Source organism: Carya illinoinensis, chromosome 2 (assembly GCF_018687715.1).
Source record: "Carya illinoinensis cultivar Pawnee chromosome 2, C.illinoinensisPawnee_v1, whole genome shotgun sequence".
Taxonomy (NCBI): Eukaryota; Viridiplantae; Streptophyta; class Magnoliopsida; order Fagales; family Juglandaceae; genus Carya; species Carya illinoinensis.
This window is the reverse complement of record NC_056753.1, coordinates 31,583,887-31,597,395: the sequence shown is the minus strand read 5'-3', so window position 1 is coordinate 31,597,395 and position 13,509 is coordinate 31,583,887. Positions and strand designations below refer to the sequence as shown.

Sequence of the window (13,509 nt, the reverse complement as noted above, 5' to 3'; positions counted from 1 at the left end):
TTAGTGGGAGGGTTTCACGTTGGTAAAAAGAAAAAGAAAAATAATAATGGCTTCCTACCACCATTAACTTTATTTTGTTCATTTAGAACACCATTGACAAAATTGTATTAAATAATAAATTGTTCGTCCTTGCTTCTTTATGGTCTTATATTTGAATCTCTCCCTGAATCATACGTCTTTGAAAATACATGCAAATAGATTGAATAACATTTAAGACTTTCAATGTGATCTTTTTCTGTTTTTATATTGGGAAATCCTGAAAATTTATTCAAAACTGTCCACTCTAATTATTATATTTTTATTGTTTGACCAGAAATTGAGTAAAAAAAATAAAATAAAATAAAAGGTTGGTCCTGGCATTCTGTTCTAGATAACACGTTAAGGTAACATGCACGTAGCTTCCGCCCACCGGCGCTTGCAAATAATAAATGAGAACGGATTGAAGGGATTATACCAAATAAATTTATAAATTAATGTATCGTCATGAAATTTATTAGATTTATTTTATAATAAAAATAATTTTATAATCTAATATATCATATCAAGTGACATTAATTTGTGAGTTTTATTTTGTGGTTAAAGTATTTTCTATAATAAAATATAATGCACGTTTTTTCCCCTAAATTACATATTATCCCTTTAAATTATTAAAATTGTTTTTTGTTTCAAACATTTTATAATTCATTTATTTTTAAGATTATATAACTTCATTTACTTTTAATCCGTCTAATGATCAGTTAAAACGAATAAATAATAATTTATATTAATTTGATCATTTAGTGAAAATATAAATGGATAAAGTCTGATTCTATTTATTTATTTCATTTTATTTTTTTCGAGGAATCTTCTTTCTAAAATTCCCAAAATTTTCAAAAGACACGGACGGCAGATGAAATACGCAAACGCAAACACGTAATTACATGTGGGCTTCTACGACGAGTCGTGGAAGCACTGGAAGCACGCGCCCCCACGGTTTGACTGGGACCCTGGGTTTTCAATTTTCCACACGTGCGAAACGCATCTGAAATTCCAGAAGGGGACCAAAAGACGCGGCAAAGGTGCGAGTATACGCGTGACATGGCGCGCAACAATTGAAGTGAATGCTGCATAATTCATTCAAGGATTGCATTAACAGAAAGTAGAAAACATCTCAAACACTTCCTTGACAAAAAAAGGAATTCAAGGTGTTTGTTTGGCTGGAAATGGAATCATTATTATTATTATTATTTTTGGTTAGATCACGACAAAGTCTACAAGAAACAACTGATATTATTGAAGGAAAAGAGAAGATAGTGGGACAAAAAGAGAGCCCCAATTGCACCATTCTTGTCGCCCCATCAGCTAAACAAAGGAAAAAGAAGGAAGCTGCAGAAGCGGAAATTTCAACAACCAAAAGAATCCAACTCAATATGACAAATCCTCCGTGGTGCCGGCGGCATAAATCATTTGAGAAGGGTTCTTGTCAAATGTTCACGTGCCGTGGCCCATGCTTGAGTTATAGTCTGCCATATTAACATTAAGAAGAAGAAAATATTAGGCTTAAAGATACGGATTAGATTCTAGAAACCTAACAGGACAAAGGCACTTCTTCTAGCAGTTGGCTGTTCGCCCATCCTTTGTTTGTCCCCCCCCAAAAAACAAAGTGAAAAAATGGAGTTGGTGTCAGTGGGATGACATAGATTAGGCATATGATATAAGTAAGAATTTAAAATTTGGAACTTCGGTAATATCACCTGACAATCTCTTAAGATCTCTCCTAGTTTGTATAATTGGATAGGTTAAAGATCAACTAATTTGTTTACAAGTGGGGGGAACAACCAACAGAAAGATATATAATTGCATTACTTGCTCAGACAATGGTGCGTCAGCTTCCATGCTATGGTTCGCCACTTTTCCTGCAATGACACTGGCATCTGTTTCAAGTATCATCCTGCCAAATAGATAAAGTTACCTTAATAAATAACACCTTCATTGATCGTAAAAATAGGGTGGTGATTAGTTCTGTAATAAACCTATCAACAAGCCAGGGAAACAAACTTGCAGCTACAATCCTCCATAGAGAAGGGAGAATGGTGATGGATGTTATGGGTTCCGTGGACAGTATTTTAACTCAAAAGAGAATAATGGTCCAATTTGGAAGTATAAAGTCTATTCCTATCTGCTACTCATATCCATTTGATCTATCAGACCCCGATATTACATTCATTATTTTATTTTTGCAGTACTGATCTCAAATAAATTTTGGATGGTCAGAACAATGAACATGCAGACAATGATTAAGTGTGTACATGCTGACTATGTGCAATACAAGAAGTGTGTTAAATACCCTCCATCAACAATCTCATCAAGGCATAAGAGAATAAGATCCAAGTTCCCAAGTGCCTCCATTTTGTCAACATTGTTCCTGAAACAAGAACATGCAAGAAATCAAGAAACAGAAGCCAGTCAATAAATTGTTTTACCATAATCAAGAAACAAATGCAAAATATATAACAAACAGTACCTCAAGAGAAGGGCAACTGCATCAAAGAATCCCTGAAGAACTGTGGCTAAGATGAGTTCATTTTCATCATCACCTCCAGTCACAAAGAAGTGCAGGTCCTGCACAAACTTGTAAATAACAATGTTGTTCTCGAACATAGATATCTCCGCTGCAGATAATAATGTAGCAGTATATTCAGGTCTCAAGACATAACATCCCCTGGAATTATAATATTTTGTTTCTGTGTGGTGCCAGCTCGAGGAAACATTTCTGGTCAAGCAAAATTGATGAAAACCATGATAGAATATGGCTATTGTAATCAAAAGGCATATGTTTTTGGCTTTACTAACCTCTTGATGCTGATGAAAAAGATGATAATCTAATTAATCTCAAAACTTGGTGCAATTAGAAGTAAGATGCCAAAACCCGTACACATTTCTAAGTGGCAGTCATATAAGGGTAACTGTTGTTACCACACAAAAATCATACAGTAAGTAATGCAAGCAATAGAATAGAATGCCCTTGAAAGCTAGGGATGTTTTCATGTTCAACGGGAAAAATGCTAATCAGCAGTTAGCCAAGTTTACTAAATAGAAAAAGTTAATAACTTACAACCTTTGCCTCCAAACTGTTCAAAGGGAAAAATATATGTATGAGATCAATGATGGTGCTCAATTTTACAGTTTTAAGGATATAGTAAGCAATTGACCAAATGGCCGTGTACTATCTAGAGCAGACAAACTCGACTAATAGGGTTTTCAATTAAATGAGGATGATTTTTGAGATGCAAGACAACGAACAAAATCTTGGGAATAAAATGTGACGTAGGTCTTCTAGAAAAGAAGTATATATTGCAGCAGTGTGATGACTGCACTTGTTCAAGGTCTCAATATAGCATGGCAAGCATGGATTTACAAGTTTGCACTGATGTTCTGCTTGTAAATTGATGCGAGGCACACTTTTTTTTTTCTTCTCAAATATATAAAAGGAAGCTTCCTTAGTTAAAAGATTAAAACTGCTTACTAATTATGCTTAAGAACATAGTTCCCAGTTTGACAAAATATCAAGCGGTTTATATCATATATATATATATTGGCTTTATATCCCATTAACAAGGAGAGGTTTGCTGTTTGACATCTAGAGATTTGTTGATGAATGTATAGCACCATGGATATGGCACCTCACATCCTCAACAAAACTCGCCACCCTTCAGACCTTTATAAGAGTATAAACCATGTTGCAATCTGAAAAATTAGATAAAAGATATATACTGCAGCATACCTTCTGCCCGAGCATTAGACTTCAAAGTCTTAGTAAAAACAGATTTTTCAAAAGCTAACTTTGAACTATTTGTTGGCCAATCATCTGAGTAATACTTGACTGCTACACGCTTCCCTTCTGAGTCTAGAAGAAGAATGTTTTTTACTGAAGGAAATGATTCCTATAAAACACAAAACAACTAGATGAATAGAATAATATATCCCTTCATATTGCAGAGGCAGGCAGGCCTAAAACTTGACAAAAAAAATATAGGGGAAAAGCGACAAAATTACTCAAAATCCACCCCCCCCCCCCCCCCCCCCCCCCCAAAAAAAAAAAAAACAAAAAAGCAGAACCAGAACTAGAACCAGCAACCCTCATGGATCAACGTACAATCCATTGGAGTAAGAGATTATGGCAGTGGCACTATTTTCTAATGTGCTTAATTTATATAAAAAAGCTGTAAGGCAAAGTGGCGGTAATGGAGAACCCACCATCAACTTCCCCCGCACCAGCAAGGCAAACCAAACTAGTGGAGTAACCTTCCACAATTCCCTGCAACTCTAGTGGTTCTAGACAGTGCATCAAACAGATCACCGTGCATTTGTTGCCGCAAGCGTGTGCATTTTTCCACCTAGTACACTTCCCATCATCCAATTACTCCTACCCCGATTAAGACAAAATTACAACACAAAGTGACCTAAATCAACCACGACTTCCAAAACCAGACACAAAAACGTCCTAGCAAGGGTCATGAGGGCCTACATTAACCAAAAATCCCCAAATGGCTAGCATTTCCAAGGTCACGCAGTAAGTCTTGGTTGATTTGATATAACGAACAATTTGTAAAACTTGAACGACATCAAACGGATTCATACATTAGATAGATCTGAACAAAACAGACTTTAAATACCACGAATTTCAGATCCACAGGCAATAACACACCAACACAACGAAATAAAAGAGTAGCAGTAATGCTTACAACCTGTTTGGCTGACGAGAAAACTATCGCTAATCTAATTTCTAGGCCACCTAAGACAATCCAAACTAGCTGTGCATACCAGCGAAACCTCTGTACCATATATAATTCCCGCCAATTAACGGATCTATCGTAATGAAGTACTCGGGGACTCTGTTTTTAGGTGCTCCGCCTCTTTTCTCTTCCATCCCATTTTCTCAGAACCAGATGAAGACTAAAAATCCAAAATGTATTGCTCTGAGATTCATAACATATGAGAAAGAGAGACTTACGAGGGCCATTGATAACGGAAGATGTGAGAATATTTTCAAATTTCAGTACGTTTTGGCGAACGCAACGAGCACGCTGACGGACCAGAATTAAGCAGAAAAATGCTTAGAAAATTTAATTTATGTACGTACAGTCATGGCTTCATACACATGTTATTGATCCGTAATAAGCCTTTTTTTTTTTTTTTTTTTAATTAATTCTAGTCGACCAACAGTGATCATGTAATTATCACGCAATTATTTTAAAAAATAATATGACTATAAAAAAGGTTTTTTTTAGAATAGATAATTCCAGTTAAAATATCACGTAATTATTTTAAAAAATAATGACTCATAAAAAAAAATAATTTTTTAATAATAGACTATTTTTTAAGTACAAAAGGATTTGGCCAAAAAAAATATTTATAAAAATAAATTTATAAATTAATATATCATATTTATATAATTATATAAATTTATTTTCAAAAAATTGCTAGATTTAAAAAAGAATACGCAAACTTATCATGATACGACAAGTTGAAAATATTCATCCGTAAACGTGACAGTTCTCTAACAAGTATATCATGATCTACAAAGGAATTTTATAGAAAAAGACTTACAAACTTATAAAACTCGATTTGGTATATTAAGTTCTAAACTACTGTTTAATATAAAATAGATCACACTTATTATATTAACTCACGTTAATTTATAATTTTTGTTTTTATAATACCACTTTACATATCTAACCTTGTCTTTTATCAAACAAAGAAATCTTCATTTTACTCTTAAGTAAATAAATAAACTAATATTCATCATGATCCACGCATTTTTCGCTATCATATGAGAATCTGGATAGCATACTAGCCTCCATTTTGAAGAGAAAAATAATATTTGTTGTATTAAGATGTGTAAGTCAAACACATTTAAAAAATAATAATAATAAACATATAATTTATAGGATTTACTTTTCATAAAACTACATCTAACATTACTCCCATAAAAATTATGTGAGTAATTTCTTGACTGCAAACACCATACAAACCTTGCTTGATATCGTGCGCATCGGCCGAGATGTCAACCTGTAAATTTCTGAAAAACTGAAAACTTCACAAGAGATGGCAAGTGAACCCTCTTTCCTGCGTCTCCATCCGTCCTTTGCCTGCAGAATTGGATGGTTTTGCTAGCTCTTTACCTCACTATCCCCCTTTAGTGGAATTTGTGTGTCCGATGGATGAGCTTTCCTCTTGCAGTCTTCTGTTGGGATGCTCTGTTTGTTTCGTTACTTGTGGCGATAATCTCTTATCAACCTCACGGTTTCTCTTAAAATCTCCTGCTAACACCCGCACGCACGCACGCACGCACAATGTACTCCTACTCTACTGCTCAAATAACCATAGAAATGGTCCGTTTCTTCTCTATAAAAACGTGACAAGCGATGTGTTGTCACTTTACTGCACGGATCTCAATTGCAATGAATTATAAGAAAAAAATTTAGTTGCAAGTATATTTATATATTAATATGTATCTTAATTTATTGTAATTGATCAAAAAGTAAATTTTATTAAAAATAGTATTAATTTAATTTTTAAATATAAAAAAATCAATATTAATATATAAATTAGTATGCAATTTTATTTATACGTAACAAAATTTAATTATGAAAAGCATCATTTGTATGCCATTTATAATATTTTCATTGATCCCAGATATGATGGTCGTAATTGCAGACTTTGATATTGTACGGTTGCTGTGAAATTACAACAGCAGTTATAGACCCCCCCCCCCCCCCAAAAAAAAGTCCGAGTTTTGTAACCCCAACTTCCTTTCAGCGATTGTAATGACACGCAGGAAGAGAGGCAATTGATAATTAAGGCTCGGCTACCTAAAATTAAAGCAGATTTTGAATTCTCTTTGTACTTTGGCCACAGAAAAATTTTACAAATAATGTGATTTAATGTTGTATATCAAATTATAAAATTATTTATATTATGAAATTATATTTATTATTAAATAGATTTAATGTTTATTACGTATGAGATGAAAAAAAGTGTACAAAGACGAGCTGTCAAACCCATTATTATGGGATGAAAGTAAGTACAAATTTTAATTAATTATCTTTGTTAGTATTGTGGAGATCGACTATTGGTTCTAGTGAGAGAAGCTCCATCACCTCTCTAGAAAATAAAACTTAGAAATCCGTCTACCCCGGCTCCCACCTCCCTCCCTCCCTCCCTCCCTCCCTACATCTCCTCCTTTGGTTTCTGGTTTTTCCTTGCATTTGGTTTGTATTTGTTAATAAAACATCTTTGGTTGTGATTATGGTGGCTTGAAAGCTCCACCACCAGGTCTTGGATTCCAAAGCCATCCACCATAATAAATCACCCAGCTGAGTGGAGTAATATTGCACGATGGAGGTGGAGGGTCTTGGCTTCATTTTGGCCGTGGGAATGGTTGTTTGAAAGCACGTAGATGGGGAGCAAGGTTGTGGTTATGGTAGCTTGAAAGTTCCACGACCCGGTTTTGGATCATGAATCGTCCACCATAATAAAACACGCAGTTGGGTGGAATGATATTACACGATAGAGGTGGAGGGGCTTAGATTATTTTTTGGCCGTGGGAATGGGTGTTTGAAAGCTAGTTTTGTCTAAGTTGACCATTATAACAATACCATGTAATTGGGCATGGTGGTAAAGTGGAGAGTTTTTGGTGTGGGCAAGGTCAGGGCGTCTTGCTCTTAAAGGCGAAGGAGTGCATAAAAGCTTAGGCCTTGGACTTGTGATTGCCCAATTTGAAACTTGTAAGAGATCTTTAAAACTCGGTCCACTTTGGAGTCCATCAAGTGTACTCTCGCAGGGTTTAAGGTACTCTGTTTTATCTATTAAAAACAGAGGAGGTTTTTTAGGATGCATGCCTAGGTATGGGGGGATAAAGCATTTTTTGGGGTGCAGCCCGACTGTAGCTCACGACAGATATTCTTGTGGATGGTGGTCGGAGAGGGGGTGATGACGACGGTTGCTTACAGTTTTTGTTCGATGTTTTTTCCAATCTAGTTTTTTTCCTATTTTGTTTGTTTACAGTTTCTTTTGGTATTTTTTCAGTCTAGTCTTAGTTTGATGTTGCTTGGGTGTTTGTAAATAAGGCTTTCGGTGGCTGTGGTCATGGTCGCTTAAGAGAGGTGCTGGCTATTTTCAAACTAAGGCTTTCTGTAAGCCATGTTATGCTCTGTTTTCATTTGGATATGGGTGTTTGGACTAAAGGGAGGCAAGTTGCTGATACTGGAGGCAGGGTAGTGCGGGATGCGGTAGATAGGGCTAACTCTCCTATAAGGCGAGTTAGGTGGTTGCCTAAGGCCTCATAGGGGAAGAATGCCTCAAAAAATACTAAAAAAATAAATAATTAAGTAAAAAAAAATTTAAAAAATAAATTATCTATACTAAACAAAGAAATTAAAATTAAGAGATTTATTAGTAGAAAATGATCCAATTAGATATAGTGATATAAACTTTCTTAAGGATGAGAACTCTAGACATTTTTATCAGTAGCATAAAGCACTCCTATCGATATATTAAATTATATAAAAAGGCTTTATTCTTTTCCAAATGCATGTATCGCTTACAGAATTTTATTAACAATACCTATTACTGTTGCTTCTACATAAAGAAGTTTTTCAAAATTAAAATTGATAAAATCTTATCTAAGATGATCAACAATGTTGCAAAAAAGATTAAATGAACTAACCATATTATCAATTGAGAAAGAGATATTAGAAAAAATTGAATATAAAAATTTAATTAGTAATTTTGCATCTCAAAAAGCAAGAAGAATAATTTTTAAATAAAAATATATTTAGATATAACTTAGTTAATTTTATATAAGAAAAATGTCCATTTTAACTTATCGCCTTAGGTCTCAAAATCTATTGAGCCGACCTTGGCGGCAGGCTGACCCGCCTAAGCTATGGTGGCGCTTGGGTTGATGGTACTCGATTTACTGCTTTTGGGGGAAGACACGCATGCTCACTGGGTTGGTGGGTTGTGATACTGGTGCTGGAGCTGGTTGGTTCTCAGTTGCAGGAAAACATGGGGGAGGCAAGCGTGCTTGCTACCCATGTGCAGGCACGGTAGTCCCATGCATATTAGTGTTGTGGGAGAAGAATGAACATGTTTGCTACAGGAGAATGTGGTTGTTTGTCGAGCACTATAATCGGATGGACAAGTGGGCAGAATGTGGGTGGAGGGCCAAAATGTTTGTTTTAGTTTTTTAGTTTTTATTAAGGTTTTAAATATTAAATAAATATAAATAGGCTATTGGACTTTGTTGTCCATATCAGACAAGTCTCTCTCCTCCAATAGAGGAGGAGGGTTGAGTCCCTCTCCCTCTTTGGAGGATGAGGGTTTGACTTCCTCACTTCCTTTGGAGGGTGGGGGCCAGTTGGTATGTGTTTTTTTCAAACAAATTGAGATAGATACATCTGTTGTTACAGAAATCTCGCATCTCAGAATGATCTTGTCACTGGAGAGTCTATTAAAGTTTAGATAATGTTCGGGTTAGCTTGTAATCAGTGAGAGCTTGTTACCTGTATTTTTTAATCACAAATATAACTTTATTCTTTTATGATGAATAGAAGTCTATTTCTCAAAAAGTCTTTGTTAGTATTGTTTTTGGAAGGAAAACTTGTAAGCTTCAGAAGTAAAAGCGATATGATGTTGTGGTCCATACTTTAAGCAGCAACATAGCAACCAAAGCATCTCAAGAAAAAGTTGGTAACCAGTACGTGGTGCATGCGTTAATTTAAACCGGGACGCTGCTACGTCCACAGAAAAACGCCACCGAAGGTTGCCACCGAAAAGGCAAAACAATTTTTTTTTTTTGTTTTTCATTTTTTATATGTATTTTTTAATATATTTAAATATTTTTTAAAAATAAATAAAAATCACAACATCATTTAAAAACACTTCCTTAATCACTAAGTTAAAAAATATATATTAAAAAAATTAAAAAGTACAATCGGTGGCCACGCCACCTTCTGTGGATAAAGCATTATCCATTTAAACCGATATATAAATTGATGTAATTTATCGATTGTAAAATTATTTTTATTATAAAGTAAATCTGATAAATTATATAAAAACACGTTAATTTATGTGATTATTTTTTATATAATTCATTTATGACTATAGCATTCATCTTAAAATATTAGGCTAAAAAAAGGGTAGATTATATCATTTTGGAGCTAAAAATGGAAACGTGGGCAGACCAACCCCAGCTTCGAATGCGATAACAGTTGTGGGAATTCAATAACCAGGCCAAGTATTTAATTTGGTAAGAAGTATTAGATACATTCTTAGAATAAAATTTTTATATGCAGTTATTTTTATGTACTCTTTTACGTATTGTATTGATATGATTAGCTACGTATTAAAAAAATAATTAACACAATCAATTATATCATAGAATATATAAAGAATACTTAAAAATAACTTTCCGTAACATTACTTTCTTAGAAAATATTCATGCAAATTTTCTTGAAAAAATAAAATCTATCAGTAAAAAATAAATTATTTTCATGTGAGATTAGATAATTATTTATTTCGTTGATCTTTAGTTTTGATGCATCTCCTCTTTGGAACTTTAGAGATCTCTATCTTTCTGTAATGGATGTCAAAACAGCTGGCAAAATACCCCCTGAAAAAAGCCAACAAGAAATTGAATGTAAAGGGAATCAAAGAGAGTGGCTAATGATTGGCGTCAAAGTCTGAATGCTTGCTGCAAAAGTATTGAGCATGGGTTAATTGACAGACAACATTTCATCTACTACAAAATACTATTATCAATTCATAACCCATTCATTGTGTTAAAAAATAAATAAATAAATAAATAAAACCTCATGCTAAGATCATCCCGCAAATTGTAATAATGTGGCATGTCTAAGGTATGTAATAAAATTAAAAAAATTATATTTATAATCGTGAATGTGTAAATATTACATAATCGTTTTAAAAAAAATAAATATAAAATTTATATAAAAAAATTAACTTTCTAATTATAGATAAATTTCTTTTTAAAAACGACTTCACAATACTTTCAAACATGAAGGCTTGCTTGGTCCTTCTTTACCTTGCGCATGAATCATGTGCTTTTTACCCCCCAAATAAAAAAGAAAAAGACACCACCTGCACAAATACAGTACTCCAACATTGATCATACACACATAATAAAACATATTTGATCGATCAAGCTGAACCACCAAGCACGAGCAAAACGAGCAAAGCAAAGCCATAAAAAAAGAAGAAGCAAGAAAGTGTCTGAAAAAGCTCGATCATCGCCTAGTCCACAACCCTTTCCCAAAAAGCACACACAATTCAACCTTAAAATATATATTAATGGAAGAAGATGAAGACATGCATCCACCATTTTGGCTACAAACCACCGACAATCCTCGCAGTCGCCACCGCCCATCGTCTCGCTTCCTCAACTCCGGTCTTCTTCTCCTACTTTTGTTAGTCATTGCCCTTTTCTTTTTCTTCGTAGTAATCCCTTCGTTTCTGTCTTCCACCTCGCAAATATTTAGACCACATTTAGTGAAGAAAAGATGGGACTCCCTCAATCTATTTCTCGTTCTTTTCGCCATTGCTTGCGGATTCCTCAGCAGAAACACAAACAACTACAGCAACAACGAATCGAGCTCCTACGAAGATCCAAGCATTCTAAACGCATTGCTAGAGGCTAACAAGTCGAATCCATCAACCCCACATAGATGGTACGAATTATATGCAGATCGGAGTACGGCTGGTCATAACGATAATCACCCGATGATCAATAGGTTAAGGAGCAGCAGTTCGTACCCTGATCTACGTCAAGAGTCTGCGTGGGTAACCGTAGATGAACGGGGGCGATTCTACGATGATGCCCAAGTCAGTAGTCATCGGTTTCCGGGCTCGGATCAAGTGCATTACGGCCATTCTCGGCCAGAGCCTCAAGCAGAAGAAGAGGAAGAAGAAAACTCGAAGACGAAGACTATAGATCAGGTGGACACTTTTGTAGTCTATACAGAGCAATTTTCGTCAAACTCACATCCGCCACCGCTACCTCGGGATCCTAGGCCTCCGTCCCCACCTCAAACAGCGCCACCCAAGTTAGTTAAGCGCAGAGCAAAGAGAACATCATATCAAGCTCTTGGTGAATACCACCATGAAAAAATTGAAAACCTGGGAAAAAATGATTCAGAGGAAGCCAAGAATCTTCAAACCCTACAGTCACCACCACCGCCGCCATTGTTTCAACATACGGAAGAAGCGAGCACTGGAGGCAAGAATGAGAAGAAGAGGTCTTCAGAAGGCTCTTCTGGCGCCAAAGATTTCTTGAGCTCGATGAGGAGGAGGAAGAAGAAACAAAGACAGAAGAGTTTCGAAAATTTCGACACCATACTAGAGCCCCAACCTACTTCCTATCTTCCTTTATACCCACCACCATCGCCCCCTCCATCTCTGCCGTCCCCTCCGCCTCCTTCGTCTGTGTTTCACATTCTGTTCTCTACCAAAAAGGGAAAGACCAAACAAGTTAAATCAGATGCATCACCGGCCCCGCCTCCGCTGCCACCAGCACGGGCCAAGATAGTGCGAGCAGCATCAACAACCAAATCTGGAAGAGGGCCTATTACGGCCAGTAAATCTCCGCTGCCAGTTAAGACAAACAGTTTCAGTGGTGGCAACGGAAACCTGAGATCCTGCAATGAGTCTCCACTGGTTCCGACACCTCCGTCACTGCCGCCGTTCAGAATGTGGGGCTCGAAGTTTGTGGTGCATGGTGACTTTGTTGGGACGAAAAGCAATACTAGCTCCCGAAGCGTTTCTCAGGGCGTAGATGATGATGAGGAGGGAAATTCTTCGAGAGGCGCAGCTGGAAAGGACGGTCCAGTTCCAACGACGATGCCGATGATCTGTCCGAGCCCGGATGTTAACACCAAAGCTGATACATTCATTGCAAAGTTTAGAGCTGGTTTGGAGTTGGAGAAGATGAATTCCATCAATGAGAGGCAAGGCAGGGGTAAATTCAATACAGGACCAGGACAAAGCCCAGATGCAGAAACCGTACAAGGAACAGGCCCAATTAGAGTTTGAAGTTGTAATGGCTAGACTGCTTTTGCTTTCGATTGTCCTTTCGGTTTTGCTTTTCTTTATTTTCAATAGCTGTTCTATTCTCGAATTAGAGTATATTATTTATATTATTTAAATAATAAAATTTAATTTGTAAAATTTAAATTTAAAAATATATCTTACAATTTAAATTATATCATACAAACAGTTTAATCAATGTGTTTTACATACCGGCTTGAAAATATAATTTTCCTTCCACTAATTGCTCTTTTTATCTTTCCTTTTTTAGGAGCCTTCTGCTTCAAAGTTCAATCACTTGTTTTTTTGTTTCCTGCTGTTCTCGAATGTATTTGTTACCGAGTGTTGCAGGGATGGATTGCATAAACTAAGATCGTGTCAGGATTTGTATTTAATTCTAAGCTGTGGTCTTTGGTATGTTTG

General features: G+C 35.8%; 2 protein-coding genes across 5 annotated transcripts; one reads left to right on the top strand and one right to left on the bottom strand.

Annotated features, from left to right (window-relative positions):
* Window positions 1-1,191: 1,191 nt before the first annotated feature.
* On the bottom strand, window positions 1,192-6,294 carry LOC122300932 (coatomer subunit zeta-3-like). Of its 4 annotated transcripts, none has more exons than XM_043111929.1 (6): window positions 6,015-6,294; window positions 3,764-3,923; window positions 2,504-2,651; window positions 2,327-2,404; window positions 1,846-1,930; window positions 1,192-1,502 (listed from the first exon to the last, which is right to left on the bottom strand). In XM_043111929.1, the coding sequence occupies exons 1-6, from the start codon at window positions 6,033-6,035 to the stop codon at window positions 1,443-1,445; spliced, it is 552 nt and encodes a 183-aa protein (XP_042967863.1). In that variant the 5' UTR covers window positions 6,036-6,294; the 3' UTR covers window positions 1,192-1,442. The 4 variants fall into 4 exon arrangements, with proteins under 4 accessions (XP_042967863.1, XP_042967864.1, XP_042967862.1 ...); XM_043111930.1 differs by lacking the exon at window positions 6,015-6,294 and adding an exon at window positions 4,994-5,151; XM_043111928.1 differs by lacking the exon at window positions 6,015-6,294 and adding an exon at window positions 4,728-4,986.
* Window positions 6,295-11,101: 4,807 nt separating this feature from the next.
* Window positions 11,102-13,241, top strand: LOC122300929. Its single transcript, XM_043111926.1, has one exon. The coding sequence runs from the start codon at window positions 11,356-11,358 to the stop codon at window positions 13,090-13,092; it is 1,737 nt and encodes a 578-aa protein (XP_042967860.1). The 5' UTR covers window positions 11,102-11,355; the 3' UTR covers window positions 13,093-13,241.
* The last annotated feature ends 268 nt before the right edge of the window (window positions 13,242-13,509 follow it).